At 39.5% G+C, this 25984-nt stretch overlaps 1 protein-coding gene across 1 annotated transcript in view; it reads right to left on the bottom strand.

Moving 5' to 3' along the window:
- Positions 1-25984, bottom strand: part of RAPGEF4 (Rap guanine nucleotide exchange factor 4) — a 230807-nt gene that overhangs the window by 38817 nt on the left and 166006 nt on the right. Inside the window, exons 10-16 of the mRNA XM_090280772.1 lie at positions 23699-23783; positions 19834-19894; positions 18134-18210; positions 17565-17711; positions 15562-15677; positions 9899-9987; positions 7566-7644 (exon numbers count right to left, since the gene is read on the bottom strand). Of these exons, the coding sequence (XP_090136898.1) occupies positions 7566-7644; positions 9899-9987; positions 15562-15677; positions 17565-17711; positions 18134-18210; positions 19834-19894; positions 23699-23783 (654 nt within the window). The remainder of the gene's footprint in view (positions 1-7565; positions 7645-9898; positions 9988-15561; positions 15678-17564; positions 17712-18133; positions 18211-19833; positions 19895-23698; positions 23784-25984) is intronic.

Raw genomic sequence — 25984 nt, 5'->3', positions numbered from 1 at the left:
GGTAGGATAATCTAGAATTAGTCACAGAACTGGTATTTTAAACACAATTTTTAAAAGATCATAACAGTCAAAGTGGTCAAACTTATAACTGACACTGAGTTCATTTGAGATTACTCACAGAATCACAGAATGTAGGAGTTGCAAAAGCCTTTTGATTGTATGTCCTGCAAAACCACCATTTTGGAGGTAAGGAAACTCAGGTATAATGAGGTGATTTTTCCAAGTTTATCAATGGAATTCTTGGGACTAGAACTCAGTTCTCTCTCTCCCTCCCTAGTATTCTGTTTAACTATTTATGTTGTAGTGTTTTATCTGACATTAATGTTTTTTATGCTAACACATATTATACAGCAGAATCAGGTTAGATAAAAGGTAAACCCATTTGATGTATAGAAATTGATCCCCCCAAATTCTGAAAGACAACAAAATGCAGGCAAGAAATCAAGAGTTAATTGTTGCTGCCTTGACAATCTGATGTCAGGCAAGCACAGAAATTTTAATGTCTGAACTAGATCCTCTCTGCTATGGTTTTAACCAGTTCTCTTGCTCAATATTTGTAGATTCAGAAAGAAGTAACTCACCACTACTAACCAAACATTCTTAAATCTACTGACCATTCAAATCCTAACTTGAGGTTTCTCATTATGGTAATAAGATTCCTTACCATCGGGCAGCATTAAATTCAAATCTTTAACAGCAGGACTCATGTGTTAAACTCATTGTGAATCTCTATATTTTCTAGTCAAAGACTAGGTACCTGAAAACATCAAAAGCCTGGTTTGTCAATTGACTGCTTACCTTAAACAATTCAATCACACTGTTTGAAGTGCTAAATATAATGCAATTTTCTAAAAAATAAAACAATGTTTTTATCTTACCACAGCTCTTTAAGCCCTTTATCTAAATTAGCTGAAGTTCTGTCTTGTGTCAAATACAGATCATAGATACATTCTAAACAAGATCATACTCACCGTCACCAGGTTGACCAAGTCTCCACAAACACCAAAATGCCTGGTGCCTCTTTTAAACAGAATCGTTCAGTTACCCAGTATTTACTCTAAAGGAGCACAATCTTTGAATGACTAAATCTTCATTGAATTGGACCAGCTCCTTCAGCATCACGTAGATGTGACTGAGGATGGACTGGATCTGTTTTCAGGAAGGTACTAGGTCTAAGAGTCACAAGAGGCGAAGGCCACTGTGTAGCCTCTAGTCTTTCTACCCTGCCAACAGCAGGCTTAATATTCCATTGAGTCATTTTCCTCATGCCAGCTCTGCTGTTCAAACACTGTAATTATTTCATATATTTTTACCTAGTTATTATCTTACTCACCACAGGCACCTGTAATTTTTCTGTATTTTTTTTACTGCTCATTTACTTATTTTTAATTCAGCTAATAATGGTTCCATGTATTAAAATTATTATGGGGAAAGTAAGTGAAAACCTCCTAGGATGTAGAGGGAGCAGATTCATTACAGCCTACAACAGGGAATAAAATATTATGTATACTTTTTGCAGTAAGTATATGCTAATTATGCAGCTATTTATAAAACACTTATCAACATTCAAACTGATACTCTTCAATGTTGTTGTTTTTTGAAGCCCTGCTTTGCATACAAGATCTCTGCTTGCAGTTGAAAACAAACTTTGGGGGGTCATCTGCCCACTGCCTAGACAAAGCCTTTGTCTATTCTTTACATTATGCCATATACCTCTCATGACAGCACAATAATTTACTTATATGGGGCAATATTATTTATATTTGTAAGGGGCTTTAAGGTGTATTAATGTGCTTTCATGCACATAGCCTCATTTGATCTTCACAACAACCTGGGGAGGTGGGCGGGACAGGTAGAACATCCCCTGTTACACAGACAGGGCTCAGAGGGATAAGAGATAATAGCCGAGTAGTAAAGCCTGTGACACACAGATCTTCAGCACAGGTCCTCTGACTTCAGAACTCCTGCTTCTCCCACTACACACATACACTGTGGGCCTCCTTCCTCCCCTGCATGCAGGCCTCTGTGGAGCATCCCAGCATTGTGCGCATGGGGCCTATTCCTTCCTTGATGTGACATGCCCTTGGGAATGCAAGTTCTGGAATTAGACCACCTGGCATATCCTAGCATGCTCACTTATAAACTTGGTTTGTCAACTCACCATGCAAAGCTGCTAAGGATGAGATGAGACAATCTTGGTAAACCATGTATAGAACAGTATCTGAGACGTATTAAGTGCTCAGTAGAAATTAGTTATCATGATTATCATAGATCCACTTCTGGAAATCATTTAAAATCTTTTTAATGGTTGGTTTTAGCATTTTTCTTGAGAACTGGCATTTCTGGGTTTAACTCTGAGATGCTATTCCTACCAACACAGCTGTTCCTGTGTGTGTGCTGCTACTCACTTGGGGCTCACAGAAGCCACCTCTGCGCTATCGTTTCTCTAGATGCCTCCAGTTTTCTTGTTCAGAATATGTTTTCTTCCCACTGGGTTCAGATCTGGTTGTAACACCCACCAGCTATGTAACTTGGGGCAAGTTACTTAGCTGCTCAGTCTCACTTCTTTAAAATTTGTTTTTCCTTTTTATCGAATTTATTGGGGTGTCATTGGTTAACAAAATGATACAGGTTTCAAGTGCACTATTTAAAATACACTATATTGTGTGTTCACCACCCTAAGTCAAGCAGTCTCATTTCTTATTGTAAAAATAGTGTACATCTCATAGTGTTGATAGGAGGTGAAGAAAATTTATATAAAGTACAGTCCTTGGTAGAATATCTGATAATATAGTTATTTCTTTTTTCAAAGAGCACATCATGTTCTTATCATCAAACCAAATCTTCCTCATTGGAAATAAACTCTCAAACCGCATATCCATAGAAGTAAATTTCTCGGATAGTGACATATGGACCAAACACTTTTCTGAACCAAATGGAGACTACAACTATTAAAATTTAGCTTCAACAAAATTTAAGATGATGATTTTCCTTAGAAATCTAAAAAATATTCCTAAAATCCTGACTTCATCTAGAGAATAAGAACCTGATGCTGTTTTGTAAATATTTCATCAACAAGAAAAGCAAATTTTGAAAAATGTTCCTTTTAGAGAACCCAAGACAAGTCCCAAAGAGAACAACTCCAGTTCAATTCCACAGAGAAATTAATGATGTAAGCTTTTGTGTCTATTTTGTTTTTCTATAAAAGACATAATACATGTGAAAATAGTTTCAGCTAAAACTTAGTGAAAAATATGTATTCTATTTTTTCTTTTTAATTCATGAACCTAACAAATTTTTTCCTTGCCAGAAGCATAGAAATTGTGTTGAATGCTAAGTCAGAAGAAGTTAGGATAGTAAGAGAAAATATTCATCCCATTTTATTTGTTATAGGAAAAAATGTGGAAATAACCTAAATATCCAATAGGAAGAGGCTAAGAAAATAAATTGCAACATATCTGCCATATAATGTTCTGAGTGATTAAAAATGAAAACACGTTTTTCTCAACCATCTTTGTCACCTTGTTGTCCAACTCTGCATGACACATTTAAAGTGCCCAATAAATGTTTGTGAAATTATCTGAAAAAATAGTTGTTTTGTTTACATATATTGATTTGAAAAGATATCCACAAAATACCATTAATAATAAAAAATATATTACAAAGAAACCCACATATAACATGATCTCACTAATATAAAATTGTATAACATTTCTGGAAGGTTTTTCATGAAACAGTAGTGAGGTACCACATAAATTTTGCTTTCTTCTCTTTTTCTGTAAATCAAATTAGTTTAATAGTGAGACTTTTATTTTTAAGGATGACCAAGCTATCTATATTTAGAAAAATGGTGTAGAAAGGTATTTAATGTCAAAGATATTGTTTAGTGACAAAGCACACACAAATATTTGTTGTATGATTCCATTATTATGATAAAAAAATCTATATGTTTAAAAAAAAGATTGGAAGGATACATACTAACATATTAACAGTAGTAATATCTGGTAGGGTTACAGGTAGCTTTAACTTTTTTTTAAAGACTAATAAAAGATTGAACTGAATTTTAAGTGCAGATTTAAAGAAGATTTTAAAAATTGGAGATGAAAAGTACAGAAACTGAACAAATATAATATTAAAAACTCATTATAAAGCACTTGTATTCATCAGGTCAAATCATGTCCCAGGCATATCTAATGAATAGAGAGTCTTCCTCCTTAGCACACAAAAGGCCTGAAATATTAATGTGAAACAGTTCTACCACCTTCCTCCTGCTAAAAGCAAAATTGGAGGAGACATAAAACGTGGATTAAGGACAGAAGTAAGTGTCGGTAGCTCAAGGCTTAAATCTTTTCTGCACTAGTAATTACCTTTCTCTGAGCAAATCATAATTTTTCATTATCCTAGTTTATTGATTTGGAAAAAGAGAAGTGAAAATACAAACTTCTTTATAGGGCTGCTATGAAAAGTCACATATTAAGTACTTTGAAAACACATAGCCAAAGCAACTCACTTTAATGTGGGTGCTTTAATGGAATGTGGTTAAGTATTTTAATGTCCCTAAATCCCATGTTAAAAACATAGGGGTTAACTAACTTGTTCGATTTTACATTATATGTCCCTGTCACTTGTGCATGTGGTGTTATGCTGTTCATGTGTATTTCTGTCCATTGTCTATTTCTCCACGTTGTCTGTTTTCTTTATAGGCAGCCTCTGTCCAGTAAAGTGCTTTGCCTTCCCTTGACCAAGATGCCAGCAGTGACCCAAGCTGGGCCAACTAGACCCCCTGACCCCAGAGACAGAGGAATGAGGTGAGGACCCGGGATGCTTGGAGCGGATTCACCCCAACAGCACTGCCTTTAGTTGCTGTACCGAGGCCCCTTTTTAAGGTCTGGGCATTTCCAAAATTCCTTCAGTTCTCTGGCTTACTCCGCATCCTTCATAAATTCCTTTTAATTGTTAAGTCAGTTACTTTATGTTACATAGAACTGAAAAAGAGTAGCTTACCTAAGGAGCCTACATAATATCTCTCTGGAGGGAAAGGGACAAAAAATTGAGTACTTGGCATAACATAGAAGCACTTAGACACATATGGCCTCCAGGGATAGAGCCTCTTCCGTTTGCTCAAATGCAGGAGGATAAGTGTTCAGTTTCCCTGCCATTCCCTCCCCGGGCATTACAGAACAGCACTCCTTGTTTGAGGCTCTTGTTCCCAGTATCTAAGGAACAGACTTAAGCTGTCCAATATGGTAGGCACGTGAAGCTATTTAAATTAATGAAATTTACATAAAGTTAAAGATTCAGTTCATCAGTCATAGAAGCCATTTAAAAAATTTTTTTATTTAATCTTTATTGTATTTTTTCTCACTACCATTTAGTCTCCTCATACCCCCTCCTCCCAGCAATCACCACACTGTTTTCCATGAGTCTTTTTTTCTTTGTACTCAATCTAATTTCATGGCCAGTGGCCCCTGGGCTAGCAAAAATACAGAACATTTCCATCACTGCAAGATGTTCAATTGGACATTTCATTTATTTTATTTCAACAAGTTAGGCCTACTTTGGGTTTAGCCACCTCAGCTGTGGAATACATTGTCAAAAAATGTTCTTAAATGGTGATTAAAGGATAAGCTTTTAAAGAAGTAGGTTGTAAAGAAAAAAAACTGCCACACCCCAGGCTTGGAATCCTAGGACATGGATGAATCATGGCTCTGTCACTTGCCTTGGGCATGTCATGCCATTTTTTTGAACTTCAATATCCTCATTCATAGAATAAAGCTAATATTAACCCAATAGACTCCTACAGGGATAAGCAGTATAATACAGGTCAATGCTCTTAGCATGGTGCCTGATGAGTAGAGAATTGATTTCAGATAAAACAATAAAGAGAATCTAGGTTCTTACAGGGCCGTTGTGAAGAAGGTGGTGTGAGGGCACTAGGTGGTGTAGATGATACCCAGCCACCCTGGGTTCCCTCCTTCTACAGAGAAAAGCATTAAGAGGAGATACTCAGGTTTCTCTTGAGTCTGTTATTCACTTCCCTGTCTCCTCCTCCTCCCTCCAATGCCATTACTACCATAACTCCTCACCGGGGATGGCAAGGGCTTCAATCTAGGAGCTTCTATTTTAAAAAGAGGTTAGTGATCACAAGTGTTCTCCATCTACTCTGATGGAGAATAAGCTAATAAATTAGAGTTAAAAAGAAACACAATAATACGCTTAGTGTTTGGGGCTTGAGCTATAAAGATGGTATGACTTGGTCCACTGTACAATGTGCTGTTGAAAAAATTAGTGTAAACTCAATGGTGACTTTTATCTTTTCTTTCAACAGATCTCAACGATTTATAATGACTACCATGGATGGAGTTAATAGAGCACAGGGAGATCCTGAGTGTGTTAATTTTACTTGAGAAAAACTGCATATGAGCCAGAAAGAATATACAATATATGTTAAGTCTCATTAAGCTGTCTTCACATAGATAGTTCCCAGGCAAATAAACACCCAAATCTCACTCTTGCAGCTCCCTCTGAAAAACACATTCAACCCAAATCTCCTACCCTCATGCATGACTTCCAAGAGAATGATGGGTGAACAAGAAAATGAGACTCAGGTAGGGCAATTAAAATTCTGAAAAAGGAAAGTATACCCAACACGGATTGGATAACCCAGAAAAAAAGAAATCTACTCTCCTTCAATATATTTCACTGCTCATAAAAGGCCAAAGTGTTTGGGGTTCTAAATTTTTGTTGCTTTAAAAAGAAAAAGCACAATTGGAAAATATACTTTCACATGCCACCCCCCCCAAATTTGAGAATGTGACTCATTAAATATTTTGATTTCTTTTATTCAACTTACATTTTCTGAATGTTCACTCTGTGCCAGATATGTATACCAAGTGGTGAATTCACTAGACTACTGAAAAACTGCACAAAACAAACTCAGCTTCCAAACTACTGAGAAGAACCCCCATTAGAATTTCAAGTTTTGTATCTTTTATTCAAGTGCATGTAATGATAATAAAAATAGGAATGAAAGAATAAATTTCAGTATCTAGAGGAGAGGATGGACTAGGACAAATGTAAAAGAAAAGCTGCCCCACAATGATAACTTGCCTTTATCCCGATGAGTTAGTGGTTCGATTAATACTGCAGATTAGAGGAGGAACATAAGCAGGCCAAAAGCCAACCTGCCAGGTATCCTGCCAGAGGTACAAAGTCTGCCTCCCAGGTTAGGGAACTATCCCTAAAAATACTTCCCTATTCTTCTCCCTAAATTCTCTAGTCTACCACCCAGATATGTATATTTCTATCCGGTATCACCTTCCTGACCTGACTTGGCTCACATTTCTCTACACAGGTAACGAGGAAAAAAATCCTCAATCATGGTACAACAAAACCATGGCAAGGAGAGCTGGAGTCTCTGCTGGGGAAAACTGGCATTTCAGTTAGACAGGGGAAAGCACACCTCTGCCTGGGCTGTGACTTACCTTTAGAGGATGGGGCGAGATAATGACCATGTATATGGGGGGTGTCTTCTAGGAAATAGACTTTTCACAACAAAAGGATATTGGGCCACCAGGGCTGGGCAAAGCTGGGTATTTGGCATAAAAACACAGTGCATCATAACAAAGTCATTTAAAACAGAATCTGCAGGGGAAAGAAAATGCAAAGCAGAACCTAATTAGGTTCTCACAGAAAACTTGAGGAAAAGATTTCTTGACCAATGGTTCTCATATGTTGGCTTTGAGTATTGTGGTTTTACTGTACATAGAAGCACTGCATATACAAATAACTTCATACATATGTATACATATTTCAAGAGCCACCCATGGATAGTACCATGTGTGTAGAAAACATTTCTTTGTCAACTTTACGCCATATGTCTTTTGTCAATATCACTTTCTTCTTTATCTCTTTTTCATCTCTTACTTCCAGGGGGAGCAATGAGGGGCGAGAAGACAATGCAATTATAGAAAAAGGAGGTGACAAGAGCAGAGAATTGGTGAGGGACATAAAAGCAGGGGGTGGGGGGCGATTAAGGCAGTGAGCAGCAACTGAAGCAAAACAAAGCTGTCCAGTCCATTAAAATGGTGCTGTCCTATATTTGAAGCTGTTTTGTAGGTAGGTGAGCAGGAAGATGGCAAGGGTAATAAAGCAAGCCCCAAAGATAAGCTTTGCTCTAATGTTGTGACTCAGTATGGAAAGCTTTGTCCCCAGTCTCTAGACACCAGTCTTTTTCAGGATCACTTCTACGGCTGTATTCTCCATTACACTTTGCTTGATCCCCTCAACTAGTCAGGGATCATGAAGCACTGACCACATTATGCCTTATGTTCAAGCCATTGGCACGTTCCTTTCTGTCCTCTGGTAGGTTATAAACTTCCTGAGGACAAGAGAGCAATGTCTTGTTCACCGTGCCTAGTCCAAAGCATCCAGCTTAGTGCCTGCCCAAGAAAATACTCAATAAATACTGAACCAAAAATAACTGCCCTGGAGCCAGAGATCCTGGCTTTTATAATAACTACTCCCCAATTAATTTGCTATAAAAAGAAATATCTCAGATTATCTGTTTATAAAAGAAGAAACTGGAATGAAGAGCTAAAATAAGAAGTAAATCAGTGCTTAAGTACTTTTAGGAGGCATATAAAAAGAATAACTTCACCTTGCGTATACGGCAAAGTTGATGGAAATGGACTTTGAACTACCATTAGGTTTTTAAGATACATCTTCAAACTTCTTTTAGTGAGAAATCTTCTTCCATGGAGCTCAGTGTGCTTAAAATATTAACCTTTTATTCTGAGTGACAGGCCAGTAGCATAAGATTTAAAAAATATTGAATGTATTCTGTTCCAAAGTTGCATACAAGATTGTTCCTAAAGTGGAAAATGATAGCATAACTCTGAACACTCAATTCACTGGTGAGATTCACCATATTCACACTCAGATCTCTGTGTTTTAGTTAATAGGACTGGTTCACTGTAAGGCAGTATTATGGCTTGAATTCTGTTCTCCCAAAAAGACATGTTGAAGTCCTAATCCCCATTACCTCAGAGTGTGACCTTAGTTGGAAATCGGGTCTTTGTAGGTGTTGACAAGGTCAGATTTGGTCATTACTGTGAGCCCTGATCCAACATGACTGCTGTCCTTAGACAGAGAGAATATTTGGAATCAGAGAGAGACGCACAGAAGAAAGACAATGTGAGGAGACCGAGGGAGAGCACGTGAACATGAAGGCCAAGATTGGGGTGATGCATCTATAAGCCAAGGAACACCACAGATTCTGGCAAAACGCCAGAAGCCAAGAGCGAGACATGGAACAGATTCCCCCTCACAGGCTTCAGAATGACCGAGCCCTGCCAACATCTTGATCTCAGACTTCTAGTTCCTAGACAGTAAGACAACACATTTCTGTAGTTTAAGCCACCAGTTTGAGGTACCTTGTTACATCAGCCCTAGCAAACTAATATAGGTGGTGTTTAGTGACACTCTGGGGCAGCCGAAGAATCTACAACCACATTTTACTCCCATTGGAGCAAGGTTGTGCCTCTTGTGTAGGCAGCAGCAGATCCTTTACAGGAACAGGTAGAATTTAAATGATTACTTAATAGACGCCTATAAAGGTGAATTTAAATGATAACTTGAAGACATGCTTATGGAAGGCTAATCCTAATCTGTATGAATGAGACTGAGCCATTTATCCAGGACAGCCAGAAGCAGAGGGGGCAGAGGAGGGTCAGAAAGACTGTCCCCTGAGTGGGCCATGCAGGGGTGCTCTTGGAGTGTGAATACACATAACCCCCTTCTAAAGCTGTTGGGCTGCACATGCTGAGAATGAACACAGAGTTTCTTTACGGTGCTCTGCATGGATTTAATAAACACACAAACTGTTCTAGGTATTTACCTGTTGCTTCATTTAAAGCTGGTTCAAGGCGGATAGTTTCTAGAAAATGCTCTAAAATTTTTTCAGGTGTTCCTGACATCACAGTATACCTGGATAAAAAAATACAAACATTAGCTTTTCCAAAATGGGCAAATAATTAATAAATAACTTTTCACATATCTAAGATTTTTTTTTAATATCCCAGGAAATCATGTTGACTTAACTTAGGGCCTTAGTCTCCTTTGGTAAGAGAGACCATGTACCTTAGCAAAGTCACATAGGAAGACAACGGAAAAAACAAATTGAAGTAGTTACTGAAATGTGACTCTCTTTTCCCTATATGGAACTGCAGTCAATTTCTTGGAGAGTGGCTCTAACAGGCTGGGAACTGAGCAACTCCAGCCTTGTTCCAAGGGGAAGGAAAGGAAACATGTGAATCCCAGGGCAGCTGAGGTCAGGCACAGGGAGCTGGGGAGGGAAGCGACAGTAAACTAGGTTATCCATATATGGGTCACTTGTAGCAAAATTTCAGTCCCACACTGGATTCCCCTGCCTATTTCTGGAATGCTCTGTCTTTCCCAACTGTACATTGGCATGTGCTTTGGAAATACAGCTAAGAATAAAACAGGAGAAAAAAAAATAAACTGAATGCCAATGAGCAAACAAGCAAACCCCAATAGCACCTGAACAGAAATAAACCAGCAACAAAAGATTCATATAATTTATTTCCATGTCAAATATATATTATTGGGGGGAGGGTTAGTCATTATTTCAGATGATCCATCCATGCAGCTCTTTAATCCACATGAAAGGGTTTATTTTTTAAATTGAATGTGGGTTATTTCAAAGTCATATTCAAGACAATAACAAAACAGTGAATGAAAACTAGAAACAAAATACATTAAGATGATATGGGCGCTCCTAGTCCAAAACTCAGACTTTGCTTTTTTGCTTGGCATCTCACCTAAAGCAAAATGACAGGGAAGGAAAACAACCAGGAGAATAACATTCTCTTATGTTCAGGTATCTGCATTCTCTTCTAGGAGGATCCAGACTTCTTTGCCTTGTCATCAACACCCTTTCCTTGCCTGTTTGAGACCTTGGAGGAGGCACAAGGCGATCCCAAGAATACCCCTAACATATTAGATATCAGGGTCTTAACCTCATGTTGGAGGGAGTGAAGAAGAGGCAGTTCAATATATGACATTTTCCATGTGAAAACGGAGAGGGAAAGGGTGTGAAGCAACTCAAGTGTTGAGTGAAGTAATAAATGCAGTCTACCCAGAAGGCAGCCATTAGCTAAAACTATTGTGTGTGTGTGTGTGTGTGTGTGTGTGTGTGCATGCACACGCATGTTCACATCTGCACATGTATGCGTGCATGCAGGACCAAAAGGAAGTTGACGGGTTAAATGTTTGGGGGAACCTGGCTTTAGAGACTAGAGAAGAAAAGGGGAAATAGGAAAAAAAAATTTTAATCTCAAAAGCATGACTCCTTTCTCAAAGCAAATAAGGTAGAAAACAATGGTTTTTCCTCCAGTAGGCAATGAATATTTGAGGAAAAGAGAACGCATATCTATAAATGACCTTCAACACTTAAATGGAGAAAATTGCTGAGTTCATTCAACAAGTCCTGAAATACATGATTCTTTAATAGTGTTCAGCAGATGAGCTGGAAAGGGAGCAGCATCTGGCCACATACTAAGGAACTGAGGTTGGAGAGGGCACTCAATATCTGTCGAATGTTTACTGTGCCCCAGACAACTATGGGCCCTGAAATATGTCCTCATGTTTACTCCTGCTAGTTAAATATTATCTTTATTCTGCAGGTGGAGAAACTGTTCTGTAAGGGGAGGCATCAGGCCCATGGTCACACAGAGGGTACATGCGAGATCTCCGCTGTGAGCCCAGGTCTGGCTGCAGAGCACAGGTGAGTCTCATGTCCCAGCTCAGCGTGTGCAGCATGACATTCTGGGCAGAGGCTCCTTCTAGGTACTTAGAGCTCGTTCTAAACAGGACATCTGTTGTGCAAAGGAAACCCCCCCCCTCTGAAGAGAACTTGTTTGCTTGTTTCTGAAAAGTTTTCTTTAAATTAGAGTGTAGATATATTCCATTAAAAACTTGTGGGTTACCGCAGGGTTGGGCAGTCACTACTAGTAAGCTGCATAGCCGGCGACGTGACTGATACGTCAGATGGGAATTTGCTCCCTTGTCAAAAGTGTCACCCTGATAGAAGGTTGGCTTCACATTCTGGTGTTCTTTGTTTGGACCTCCTTTAGTTAGGGTCTTATGTCTGTTCAAAAAGAATAAATACCAGGGTGGCAAGCCTAGTATCCTACCACTTCCTTAAGAGAAGTGGTCTCTCTAACCTTGACCCACCTGTTCCATCTGACACCAGGGGATCTTTCTTTTGCTAGCAAAGGCCCCCTCTAGTGGTACAGCTGCTGTGGCTGCCTTAGCCATCCCCCCGCCCCCCCCCCTCCCTTCTCAGCTCCACAGAAGGCTGTTCATCACAGTAGCGAACTCTGAAGTGGGAGGGCCAGGGAGCAGCTGGCCAGACGTTGCCGTCTGTGATCTTACAGCTCTGGGTTTGACCGAAACATCACGTTATTGCTTTGTTTCAGGCTGGACACTGCCAGGCGCCTACTGCTTAACTTCTGTTTAAATGAGGAACTTGAAGACCAGACAGCGTGGCTCTTTCCAGATTATTGCAGGAGGGAGCTACTTTAGTCCAAGTTCAAGAGAACCCCTGTTGGCTACATTATCCAAGTAGTGGGGTGGGGGTTTTAAGCCTGTGACAGAAAATCTTTTCCTGATATCGAGTCTGGAAATAATGTTAGGAAAAGAGACACTTCCATCTGCACCTAGAACAAAAAATAAAATAAAATAAAATAAAATGTGGTGGTGGTCGGGGGGGGCCTGAAAGAGACTATCTTTCTACAACCAGGATGGAGTTGAGTAGGGTGATTGAGTCTAAGGAAAAGCAACACAGTACCTGAAACAGAAAGAGTCATTAGAAATTCTTTCTTTTTTTTACTAAAACCACATAACCACAGAGCAGAAGAAAACCAAAATGATAAAATTTTCAGGGCTCCATAAAGCTTACCCATCATGAGAAATACTGTCTTGCAAATGACATTTTACTCTCACATTCATAGCTGAATGACTTGGGCAGAGTCAAGCAGTTTTGAAACTATTCTGGATTTCTCAGGGGAAAAATGAATCGGAAAAATAATATTATCAGCACCAACCCTGACTCTCTGTAAGCTCGAAAAGGACAATTTCTGAGGAGATAGAAGCCCTAAACATTCCTGAATTTTGAGTCCCTCCATAGACATGACTATTGCCATGACATTGAAGCTCTCTGGATTATCAGGCCAAAATTCACTTGCACAGTCTACCGTTTTCAAGTCTGCTCTGGCCTGGGAAAGTTCACATGGAAAATCACCACTTGAAAGAGTTGCTTTTAATTCTTCAGGAAACTGACTTTGCATGGTGCATTATTGATATTCTCAAAATTGTGTGCTGAGAACATGCACAGGGTTTTGAATCATATAAGAAGGAATTTAGATTTGTCTAAAAGACACAAATGAGATATAATAGAAATCAGATCCAGCCTAAAATAAGTTTAATACACATGGCCTCTCCTTTTCTGTTCCCTTTAGTTTGATTTCATAAAAAAAATCTATATTTGGAAGGCGCTGTGAATGGAAGATGTTGTAACAAGCAAGTGCTTTTGATCATTCTGCCATGAAGATCAAAATGAAAAGGTGAAGGAAGGGGGTCTCCAGAGGACATCTTGGTTGAATGCTTCAAGGTTAAGGAGAATTATCAAGGCTTCCCTTTTCAGGTAGCAAAATTTTCCTAAGACATCTGAAGCATTATTAAAGAATGCATATTATCAGCATAAAATGGCCTACTTATGTTAAAGTTATACTGAAGAGCACTAAGAAAAATCATTGGTGATAGTCCCAACCTTCACATTAAAAAATGTCTTCATTCTCGTCCTTCCCTGGAAGAACAACCATTAAAAACGCTTGAGCAAGAACATTTTCAAGAATGGATAGTAGTGAAAAACAACAACAAAAAATAATGAAGGATTCTGGATGGTCATTTTATAGACTTCTAAGTGAAAGAGTACTTCTTATATAGTATATTTTATGTCAGTCCTGTTGAAGTATATTGGTTTGCAATGCTTACTAGGAGCACTGAGAATACAGTATTTAGATAACATGATTTGCTACAGTAATCTGTGAGGCTAAAGGGGAAACGGCACGGAAGTAGACCAAGCTGGACTTGAATCCCAGCTCTGTCATTATAAGCTTTGTAATTTGGGGCAAGTAATTTGCTTATATGAGCCTAAATATTTCTATCTGTTGAAAGGAGTTGTAATAAGGGATTAGATGAAATATGCAAAATATACTATGGCTATTCAATAATATATTTCTTCCCACCTTCCTCATAAATATGTCCAGTTATCCAAATGAAGATGTCTGAGCATTAGGCTTTTAGTCTAAACAATAAAAATTCCTTAGTTATGGAGAGTGTCCTGATGAAAGGGAACACCCTGTTGACATGGCAAACAAAAACTACCGGATGTATTCTTTTTCAACATATTACTTGGTGACATTTCTTTAGCTACAGCATTGGTGTTTTTATCATCCTAAGGTTGAAAATTCATCTTTATTTTAAAAATGATATTCTGTGATGCTCTACAATTTCTTGGTGCTACATATCTTAATTCTCCTGCAATACCATTCAAATGTTGGTACATTTGATAAAAAAGTCTCAAGTAGGAAGTTGCTGCAAAAGGTGGAACTGAACATACGTATACTGTACAGACCCAAGTTAAACAGGGGCCTGAGAAGCAAGTATCCTTTTGACATTAGCAAGGATAAGTATGATCGAAGCCAAATGGCTGCTTCCAGGCTGCAATCAACAGATTATCTTATATTTGAAATCTGGGTTTTTTGTCAAAGATGCTCATTCTGATAACAAGATGCAAACACTTCTTCAGATCCTCCATAAGAAACTCAAATACCAAAGATTCTTATCACCTAGGGCAGTGATTTTCATCTCTTTTTCATCTCTTTGCACATATAAACTAATTACTAAAATTCTGAAGCACACCAAAAAGTTATTTTTTTCCAATCTGACAAAAAAAATAGGTACAATTTTGATTCATTCACACTGGATGATTATTGTTATGTTGGCTGTTGTCTTTTTTTTTTTTTTTTTTTTTAATTTCACAATCTAAGGGAAAAGAGGTCAGTGCCCTTGACTAAATAGTCAGGGACTGCATGTTTCAAAAGATTCTTGAGACACACCTGTTGAAAATCAGTGCCCTGGGGGCCTCTGTGTCCTCTGAGCTGCCTGACATGCCTGCTTCTACTGTTCTCGCCAATGCCTTCTGTTCCAAAGCTACTACAGTTGAACACTATCCAGAGAGCATTTTTAGAGTAGGGGAAGAGTCTCCCCTCAATTGCTCTAGGCAGCACCAAGCTAAACACAGTGCCAGAAATGGATACATTATACTCCACAAAATGTGTGATTAGTCAATAGAGAGAAAAGAGTCACACACCGCCATCTTCCACAGAAAAGGAGAACATGCTATTGTAGAAACGATGATACCATGTGAAAAGGTTAATCATAGTCTGGCAATTGCAGTGTTGGATGCAAACCTACTTTTGCTGAGGCTGTGAGTTTCCTTGATTAGAAGCCCTGTTCCCTGCTGGGACCTTCTCCAGCACCAAGACATCTTGGTCATGTTCTTTAAGTCTGACTGTATTCGCCTCAACGTCCTGCAAATACAAATTACACCACATACAGATGCTGCCATTTTCTCAGACAATGAAAAAAATTTCAAATGCTTCAGAAACTCATTTGGTGCTTGTGATGCTAATTGCTGTGTCTACAAATTAAGTCATTTTCAAAGTCAAGGGCTGGAATGGTCAGAGAGAGGGCCAGATGAGGTTTAGACATGTGGTTTTAAAGCTCTGCTTTTACTCCAGATTCAGAAAAATCAGCAGAGTAAAGAGGAGTGTGGCTGTGCTCTGAGAAGCCTTTGGGAGAGGGTGGCTAGTGGGAAGAGAAAGGAGCAAAGCATTTATTCTTTATAAAAATATGTGGCAAATAGCACTCAGCTTCAATAAAGTTCTTTCATTCTGATTTTCTTCTGAGGGTATTTAGTTTTCGTAGGAGTAGTACATTTCTCTCTAATCAAAAGACTATTTACTTTATTAAAAAAACAAAATCAGTTCGAAATGTGTTAAAACATTTTTCAGATATTTTGAATAACTTTATAAATCACTTCAATGATAATGGTCCTAATGTGATTCTTTCAAATAATTTTTTTGCTAAATGCAAACTCCGTATGTGCGAACTTCAAAGAGCTAAAGTTCACTTCTAAATTTCAATATCATTTTAAACAATTAATTTTAAAAATTTAATATGCTTTCTCTCATTATTTTAAAAGAGATTAGATAAGAACCAAGGCAAATTCCATGTGGTACTTTTTCTATATTTTTCAATGGTATATATTCAATGGCCTAGTTTTAAACTGAACTTTCTTTGCATTAAGAGAATGCATACCTAAGACAAACTTTGGTGTCAGAAATTTTGCCACTGAAGGCAAATATTTAAGGCTGTGTAGTGATAGGGGTCTGTACATAGGAATGGAGAATGACATTGTAAACGATCATTAAATAAAGTCAAATGTACCAGAAAGCATAGAAGCTGCAGTTGGGACTTTCAGAGAGGATGTGCAAAGATGCTAAGGGTAGGGAGAGGCAGAGAAGAACATCTGCTCTGTCAGCCAGCAGGAAAGGGAACAGAGCAAAGTGATCCTACAGAGAACAGTGTCTCTGGGTGAACTCAAGCTAGGGAGGGATGGAGCATGAGCCACCTGAGAGCCCAGAGGTGATGGGGACACTGTCATCACGCCCAGCAGCCCATAATCAGGCCTCTATCTGCTAAAGCTGAATTGTTCCTCTCACAGCACCAGGGGCTGCATGGTAGGGAAAGGCCAGGGACCATCTCTTCTAAAGATCACCCACTCTCACAAATACTACTTACAAGCTTAGAGCAGGCTCATCTGCAGGATCAACTTTAAATGCAATTATTCTTTACCTACTTGTCAAAGTCTAAAATTCCTTTCATGTGAATCAATTCAATATTAAGCACTTGAAATAAAAATGCTTGGCCAGAGTAACCATGATTAACACTAATTCCCACTAAAAAGTAGTCACTCAATAAATCAAGAGAGTGTGTGACAGTAAAGAAAGGTTCAGATTTGGGAAGAGATTAGAGGGGGAAACTAGGAAGGTTTGGGAGAGAGAAGGACATGAGTGAGGAAGGACACAAAAGTGGAAGCCTCGGTTGCAAAGAGAAACACCTCACTTTGACATTAGCCAAAGCGGTGCCACTATGTCTGCAATTCTCATGGATTGTCCAGGCGTGAGCAGAGCCATTTGGTCAAGCATAGTAGCATGCCACATTTTCCTGGATATTACCTCTGGGCACCAGAATGCACCAGCACATTGAACACCCCAGGTTTGTGACCAAGGCTCTTTGTTCCTAGAGCCTTCATTAATCGCAGTATTGCTCAATTCACATGACACTCAAGTTTTTTCTCATGTGGCAAAAGGAAAAATGGGATGGCCCTCAGCCGCAGTTTGCTGTGGACTTACCCTCAGAATCCGGTTGAAATCCTCCTTGTCTACTCTTAAGAAATGGCAGTTATCTTCTCGCAAGACGATGGAGGCAGCTCTGGGGGCATCATTCACTAGCGCCAACTTGCCAAAATCATCTCCTTCATGCAGCGTGCAGACCACACCCTGAAGGGAGCAAGCATTCAGATGACAGCGCTCCCTGAAACAGAGCCAACAACCACCAGCCTCACTCTGCGAGGCCCCCTTCCCCTAACTCACTGCATATGAAATTGGCTGTACCCAGGAATGCCACAGAGAAGTTATCTAATTGAATTATAATGTTTAATTTTCCTTTCATTGAATAATATGGGCTATGGCATAATTTAAATGTATACATTATAATCTACATGGAGACGTGCCCCAGAAAGTTCAATACTACTCTGAGTATAATAATTTAGATAATTTATGATTAGAGATGCTATAATGACTTTTCTACAATGAGTAACAATGTCATGGCAAGTTTAATTGTAGCACTACATGGTTAATACTTAGAGCCACACTAGGAAATGGAACATAGTAAAGATTCAAAAAGAAAAAGATATATATACCTTTCCATAAATGACTACATTCACTGATCCTTTTAGGATAATGTACCAGGAGGTACCTTCTTCTCCCTGGTTAAACACTAGATACAAAAAGACGAAAAGATGTAACAAGAATAAAAGCACATCAATATAAATTACAGCTTATCAAATCACCATTTTTAAGTTCCCAGAATTACACAGTTATTCCAGAAGGAAAAAATATATTGGCAAATACTAATTCGGTGGAATATTATTTCCTTTTCTATAGAACATAAAAGGAACAGAACCACTGTTCTACCTGCTGCTCCCTGAAAGATCCATTTTTACTAGCTATCAGTTCACCAGCAATCCATTTCATCAGGCAATAATGCACTTTCACTCACGATTCATCAAAACTTATTATGCTATAGAAAGTAGTTTTTAAAAGTAATCTGATCAGTAAAGTAAAATCAGAAAACATGTAAATAAGTGCTACTTATGTTTATGTGTATGTATGTCTACATATTTTGTTTAATGGGTTGGAATGATAACCACTGCATAGAGGATAGAAGTTACCCTGGAGAGGGAAACAGAAGAACAAAATAAAGGAGGAAACAACTGTATCGATAATTTCATTCTTTAGAAAACATGAAAAAATATTGCATGTTAGTGTTCAATGAAGATTAAAAGGTACTTGTAATAATCTCTAGTATTTGTTTGAAATATTTAAATATTTCCTAATAAAATGAAAACAATCAGTAATCTGAGTGAAAAGAATAAAAGACAAGTTGTAAGTCACCAGTGATCAAAAAAATAAATAAAATACTACAGCAAACCTTTAAAACGTGCAGAAAAGCCATTCTTACCCAAATAAATATCAATGTTAGAGATATCACTTTTGATGACTGAAAAACATTTCGAAATGTGATTTTTATAACTTCTTGCTATTACAATTTTGGACCCCAAAATTGGATGAAGAAAGAACAAGATTTTCCAAAGAATGTCTCCTGAAACACTAACAGGTATCCATAAAACAACTGATCTATGTTTCACCAGGTTTAGGAAATGTGGGTCTAAATGGAGTGAATGTTTTGCTTTATTGCAGAGCTTTTGAGAACCTTAGCATGTTGATGCATACGACTCTCCAAGAAAGGTTAGAGAAGGTGGCATTTCCCGACCACTGACCCTACTTTTCAAAGAGGACTTTGCAGATTAGTGGGAAGTTCTAGAGTGAATAACTTAACTCATATTTATTGATATCAAATTTAGTTTTGTTCTGCTTCCAAATCACAGAACTAAATTACAAGAAGTATTTGAGTCAAAGAAATTCTTTCAGGCCTGGAGCTGAAGTGAGAGAAGAAAAAGAAAACAGGATCGGTTATCATTCTAACTAGCAATCTCAAAAGATGGATTAGTCCTTCCAAAACCATCAGCTGTGAAAAGGTCCTGCGTGAAGAGCAGGTTCACTGCAACCCCCTTAAATGCTTCCTTGAGCCAGTAGGTAGAGAGTGAGCAGAGACTCAGACTGGCAACTCCTCCCACACTGGTCCCAGAAAATCACTGTGCTGCAGAATAATGGACACTTGCTGGGAATGACCACAGGTCCCAAAAAACAAAAGTGCCACAGGACATCTTGCCAAGTCTGACCTGGCCCAAGAAAGGGGAGTATTTGCAGCCAGGCTCCCAGGACACATGCTTGTGAGGGGGCCAGCCAGGCGCAACATCCAATGACAGCTTTTACTTACAGACGGTGCCTCCTTTGGCATGAGACTCAAAAATGAGAACACCTGCTAACTCCCGTTTCACCTAGAAGAAGAAGAGAAAGAATGTGGAAAGGCCAGATTTGGGGGTAGAGGGACAGGTTCCCTTTCTGAACAGTGCTAACTGTACCCTTCTTCCCACACAGCCAGCTCTGCCTCTGCTTGCTGGGAATGCTGTCTAGAACCACTTTCACTAGATTTGTGACTAGTTTCACCACTAGATTCTTAAAGGCCTTACAAAAGCTCTTTTCCAAGCTAACTCATACAAGACAACTGCTCTAGAGACCGTCGGAAACGTGATTTCAAATATCGGCACTAGCCGATTTCACCGCCTATCTTTTGCCTTGTGTGAGGAGGTGAGCGTCTACAATATCCTACGACTCTGTTGCTATTCAAGGCTCTTCCCTGTATCCCACATAGTGCATTGCTGCAAACATGTTGGAAAATTCAATGAGTCGAAGTTGAATAATTAAGCTTAAATGTGTGAGGCGATTTATATTCCAAGATCGCTAAGAAAAAAACTAAATTCCAAATTATGGTCCCAAATGATGGCTCTGTCTCCCTAAGAACTAAGTAACCCGAGACTTTCCCACAGAGCCTGGGTACCTGTGGTTTGAGGGACAAGAGGAGACTATCCATAGTCCACTCAGTTCCATCAGGACTGGGGAAATCAGAACGAGGACATGCTGGGGACATGCAGTACAGGTAGGGTGAGGGGTCCTCCCTCGAGCCCTCTGCAGTGAGAGCCCACAGTGCTCACATTTGCTGGGGCTCCCCAGGTGAGGGTCTCAGGCACTAGACCTCCTCCCTCTCCTCAAGGATGAAGTGACAATGACAGGACAGTGGTGGGTGAGAAGGGAGGCTGGGCTCCATGTAGGTGAGCAAGCTTTTGGACCCCCAGCAGTCAGTGGGGAGAAATGTGAAGGCAGCTCTGTTGGGTCGAAGGGGGAAGGATTTGGAGCCCTTCTGCTTGGGACTGTGACAAACACCACACTGCTCTCTGCAGAGACCTGAACCCTCCCCAGAGCAGGGACCACAGAGACGGCTACCATGTGACAGCATAATATCGCCTAGCAAGTGGGGAATGAAAGGCAGATTAAGAATGCAGATGTTTCTGAGGGGTCTTGGTATCTAATCTGTGAACAATGAAATATTATTATTATTATTATTATTATTATTATTATTGAATTATAGGCATATAGGAGATGTGTGTTGCCTCGAAAACCTGTTCCTATGTTCCTTTCACACAAGGAGGTGTTTCTGTCCCTGTTCAGAGGCCAAAGTCTGCCCACTACTTTCCTAAATATCTTAATCATGTACAACTTTAGAGGCAGAGCCATTGGGCCATTTCCCACTACTGGGTATTGCTTTTGTGCCCTAACATATCTGAGGTAATGTTCTCTTGAATCTTCTGCTTCTTTTTTCAATAGAGCAGCAAACCTGGGCCAAGACAGATTATCTTTATTTCTCTCCTCCCTCCCTCTGGCTCTGTATTTCAGGGAAGGGTCTCAGGGCCCGTTTGAAGGCCTGGATTTTTTGTCTAAGTGTGCAGGTTCCAAGGTTCAGATTTGGAAAGATAAATCATAGGTTCACTTCTCACATCATACTGCTCTGGGGTTTAGGGCATGTGGCAACTACTAATGACATGACAACACGTGATCCCATTACAGTGATTGTTCTTGGATACAATTTACTTAGCATCTCATGAGAAAGACTAAGGATTATTTATGAGGTAGAATTCAGACATTCCTGCCCTCCATTCCATAATAGACTCCTCCCATCCTAACAGTGCATTTTTGAAAGTATATTTTATTGATTATGTGGTTACAGTAGTTTCCATTTTTTTCCCCTTCACTTCCCTCTGCCCAGTAATCCCCTTCCCACAGCAATCCCACCCCACTTAGTTCATGTCCATGGGTTGTGTATATAAGTTCTTTGGTTTCACCCTTTCCTATACTATCCTTAACATCCTCCTGTCTATTTTGTTCCTACCAATTATGCTTCTTAATCCCTGCATCGTTTCCCCATTTCTCCCCCTTCCCCTTCTCAGCTGATAACTCTCCAAATGATGCCCATACCTATGATTCTGTTCCTATTCTGGTTTGCTTAGTTGGATTTTGTTTTTACTTTTTAGAGTCAGTTGTTGATAGTTGTGACTTCGTTGTCATTTTAATGTTCATTGTTTTTATCTTCTTTTTCTTAAGTAAGTCCCTTTGACATTTCATATAATAATAGCTTGATGATGAGCTCCTTTAGCTTTACCTTGTCTGGAAAGCACTTTATCTGCCTTTCCATTCTAAATGATAGCTTTGCTAGATAGAGTAATCTTAATTGTAAGCCCTTGCTTTTCATCACCTTCTTGCCCATCCCTTCTTGCCTGCAAAGTTTCTTTTGAGAAATCAGCTGATAGTCTTATAGGCACCCCTTTGTAGGTAACTTTCTGCTTTTCTCTTGCTACTTTTAAGATTCTCTTTATCTTTCACCTTTGGCATTTTAATTATGATGTGTCTTGGTATGGTTCTTTTTGGGTCTAGCTTGTTTGGGCCTCTCTGTGCTTCCTGGACTTGTATGTCTATTTCTTTTGCCAGATTTGGAGAGTTTTCCTTCATTATTTTCTCACATAAGTTTTCAATTTCTTGCTCTTCCTCTTCTCCTTCTGGCACCCCTATGGTTCGGATGTTGGCATGTATAAAGCTGTCCCAGAGGCTCCTAAGTCTCTCCTCTTTTTTTTTTTTTTTTTTTCAATTCTTGTTTCCTAATTCTGTACTGGTTGATTGTCTTTTTCTTCCTTACGTTCCAAATCATTGATTTGAATCCTGGTTTCCTTCTCTTCACCATTGATTTTGTGTTGATTTTCCTTCATTTCATTTAGCATAGCCTTCATATCTTCCCTTATGCGTTTGCCATACTCAAGCATATCTATCAAGGATGTGAGCATCTTTTTCACCAGTGTTTTGAACTCTGCATCTTTTTGGTTGTTATCTCCTCGTTTTTTAGGTTGGCTATCTCCTTGTCACTTAGTTCTACAACTGGAACCTTGATCTGTTCCCCCTTTTGTGCCATACTTCTCTGTCTCCTCATCTTGACAGGCTCCTGTGTTTGTTTGTCTCTGTGTCTTAGGTAGAGCTGTCGCACCTGTTACATTGTAAGGGAGAGAGCCTTAAGTTTCATCAGTACAGGGTGACACGTTTCACCACATTGTGGCACTGTGTGGTCGGGGGGGGTCTGAGAGGGAATAATACCACTTGTTCATCACTCACCCCTGTTCCAGGCACTCCTCCCACTTTGTATGGGACTGGCGCCTCTCTAGCTGTTTCCCTGGCTGTTGTTCCCAGAGTGGGTGGGTCTGGGGATGTTCAAGGACCATGGGGGCTTTTAAACAAATGAACTCTGCTGGGAGACCAGCCATTCCCTCTTCCGCCCCAACCCCCATTGGTTTGCACAGTCAAAAGCAATGAGGCTTTATTGTCCTTGGCGCTGGGACCGTGAGCTGTGCGGTCAGGTCTGGTGCTGGGAGCGCTCCCCAGGTGTCCCTCCCAACTTTTAAAAACATGTGACTGTGCTTTCTGACAGTCTGCCACTGCCATCACTCTTGCTGCCACCATGCTGCATCCTCTCCACCCCTCCTACCTGTCTAGATGAGTATTTCTTCTTTATATCTTTGTTGTACTTCCATGCAGCTCGATTTTCAAGAACTCCTGGTTGTCTCTAGTTTTGAGGTAGTTGTATTCCTTCTTATTTGTGGAGGGAAACCCAGCATGTCTGTCTAGGCCTCCATCTTGGCCAGGAGTCCCTAACAATGCATTTAACTCAAAGTCCACCTGACTATGTTCAATAAGGGATAACTTACGGTAGTAGAAAGATGGGATAAGGCTTTAATGTGAAGGAGCTCATCATAGATAATCTCTAGGTCATCCATAGTCCTCTGGCCAGGTCTACAAAGAAAAAAGTAACAAGGAAATAATGAGAAAAGAGTTATCACTAAAGCCTGAAATACAGAAATGTATTCAAGGGTCAGTAATGTGTTCACAGATTTCTTAGGAATAATCTCTGTAAAAACATGTTGGCAGAGGGCAAGACTATGCCATTACAATCCCTGAGAAATATCCAAAGTCATGAAGAGCAGGGACCTACAGCCAAGATTGCTCTACCCAGCAAAGATATCATTCAGAATCAAAGGGCAGATAAAGAACTTCCTAGACAAGTTAAAAACTAAAGGAGTTCATTATCACCAAGCCATTATTATATGAAATGCTAAAAGAACTTCTTAAAAAAAAAGATCAACACTATGAACAATAAAATAGCAATAAATACATATCTATCAATGGTTGAATCTAAAATACAAACTAAGCAAAGAAGAACAGAGACAGAATCATGGATATGGAAAGCATTTTGAAGGTTGCCAGATAGGAGGGGTGTTTGGAGGAGTGGGTGAAGAAGTGAGGGGATTAAGATGTACAAACAGGTAGTTACAGAATAGCCATGGGGGTATAAAGTACAGTACAGGAAATGGAGTAGCCAAAGAACTTGTATGCATGATCCATAGATGTGATCAATGGTGGGAGATTGCCTGAGGGAGTGGGTGGTGCTGGGTGAAAGGGAGCAAAGGGGGGAAAATTGGGAAAACTGTAATAGTATAATCAATGAAATATAATTTTTTAAAAGTGTTCCTTGGTCAAAGGGGACTGTTGGTGTACTGAACAGAGCACTGGGCTTTGAGTCTGAAGATAAGGTTTTAACCTTAGTGCAACCCCCCCCCCAGCTGTGTGACATCAGAGCCCCAGTCTCATCTGTAAATTGGGGACATACCTTCCTTCCTGAGAGAGATGTGAGAGCTAAAAGAAGCAGTGAATGTGAAGGCACCTGCATACTTATTTGTGTAAGTGGGAAAAAATACCCAGCAGAATGATGTTCAAAACTCAAACTTTTGCATAAGAAGTTAAACTGACAAAGAACAACATTTGGGCCAGCAAATTACATCTAAAATTTAGTCAATTATAGATAAGTACTCTGAGTAGTCAAAACTGAACTGCAAATATTCTAATATAGTTAATTGGGTTAATAATTTTGCAGCCATTTATAATAAGAGGTAGATAACAGATCAGGTGGGGCTAATTGGAGGAAGACAACCTTTGCTCACCTTGCACACCACCTTTTCAAGGACAGCTTTAATAGGAACAAAAGCATCTGATATCCCTCTCTTATAGCTTCAACAGAGAATATACTTCCTAATTTTGACTATACAAAGATAGGTACTAAGTCTATGACCCAGGGAGATGACAGCCAGGCTCACCTACTGCGAAGGATCACCCCTGTGCTTAACGGTGGAACTCAGAAAGTATGGGACCCAAAACACACCAAAGGAAAAGCTATGGCCACAGGGCGCTGAAGGAGCCAGACCTTCTTAGCAAGGGACCTAATCTCCCACTTGACTTAGACATGGGATTTGAAATGAGCATCCATGGGGATTTAAAGGTCAATCGAGTCACCTCAGTCCATCTGCTATGACAGAAGCAGCTAAAGGTGGAAGTCTCAGGTAGGCATAATAGGATTACGGCTCTTCAGCCAAGAAGCTGCCCTGCTGTTCTTGCTACTTGACATCAGCTGCAAATAGCACAGACCTTCCTAGAAGCCTGGCTAATGAGAAAACAGTCTCCACGTCTCATCCTCACCTCCAGAGGATGGGCTGTTATGGATGGAGAAGAAAAACTCAGCTCATAAAAGGGCTAGAATGTAGCTCTGAAATCTTAACAGCTTCCAATTTGGAATTTGGGGAGCAGATCTTTATGAGTTTAGGAAGAGTGATTTTACATTATATCCACAAGAAATCCATGTTGAGCAACTCTTTTTTTCAGGTTTAATTGATTCTTTTAATTAAAAAAAATTTTTTTCCTATTGCTCAATTCTTACAGATTAAAAAAGTGTTGCCCCTAGAATCTACACATCACATTAAAATTGATTATGTATTGTTTATGAGCGAGAACTCTGTCAGATCCTCAGTGCAGCAATATTAAAATTTTGTCATAGCTGGGTCAAGGCTGCCTGTTGAGCCATTATTGGTAGTCGGAGGACCTGCACCAAAGCGTGAGAGAAGAGGGGCAAAGATGGCGACATTCAAGCCATTTCTGAAACCTAT

This window comes from Furipterus horrens, unplaced genomic scaffold (genome assembly GCF_987537825.1).
Source record: "Furipterus horrens unplaced genomic scaffold, mFurHor1.1.pri manual_scaffold_1, whole genome shotgun sequence".
Classification (NCBI taxonomy): domain Eukaryota; kingdom Metazoa; phylum Chordata; class Mammalia; order Chiroptera; family Furipteridae; genus Furipterus; species Furipterus horrens.
Note: the sequence above shows the minus strand (reverse complement) of the source record. Positions and strands in the feature narration are given on the sequence as shown.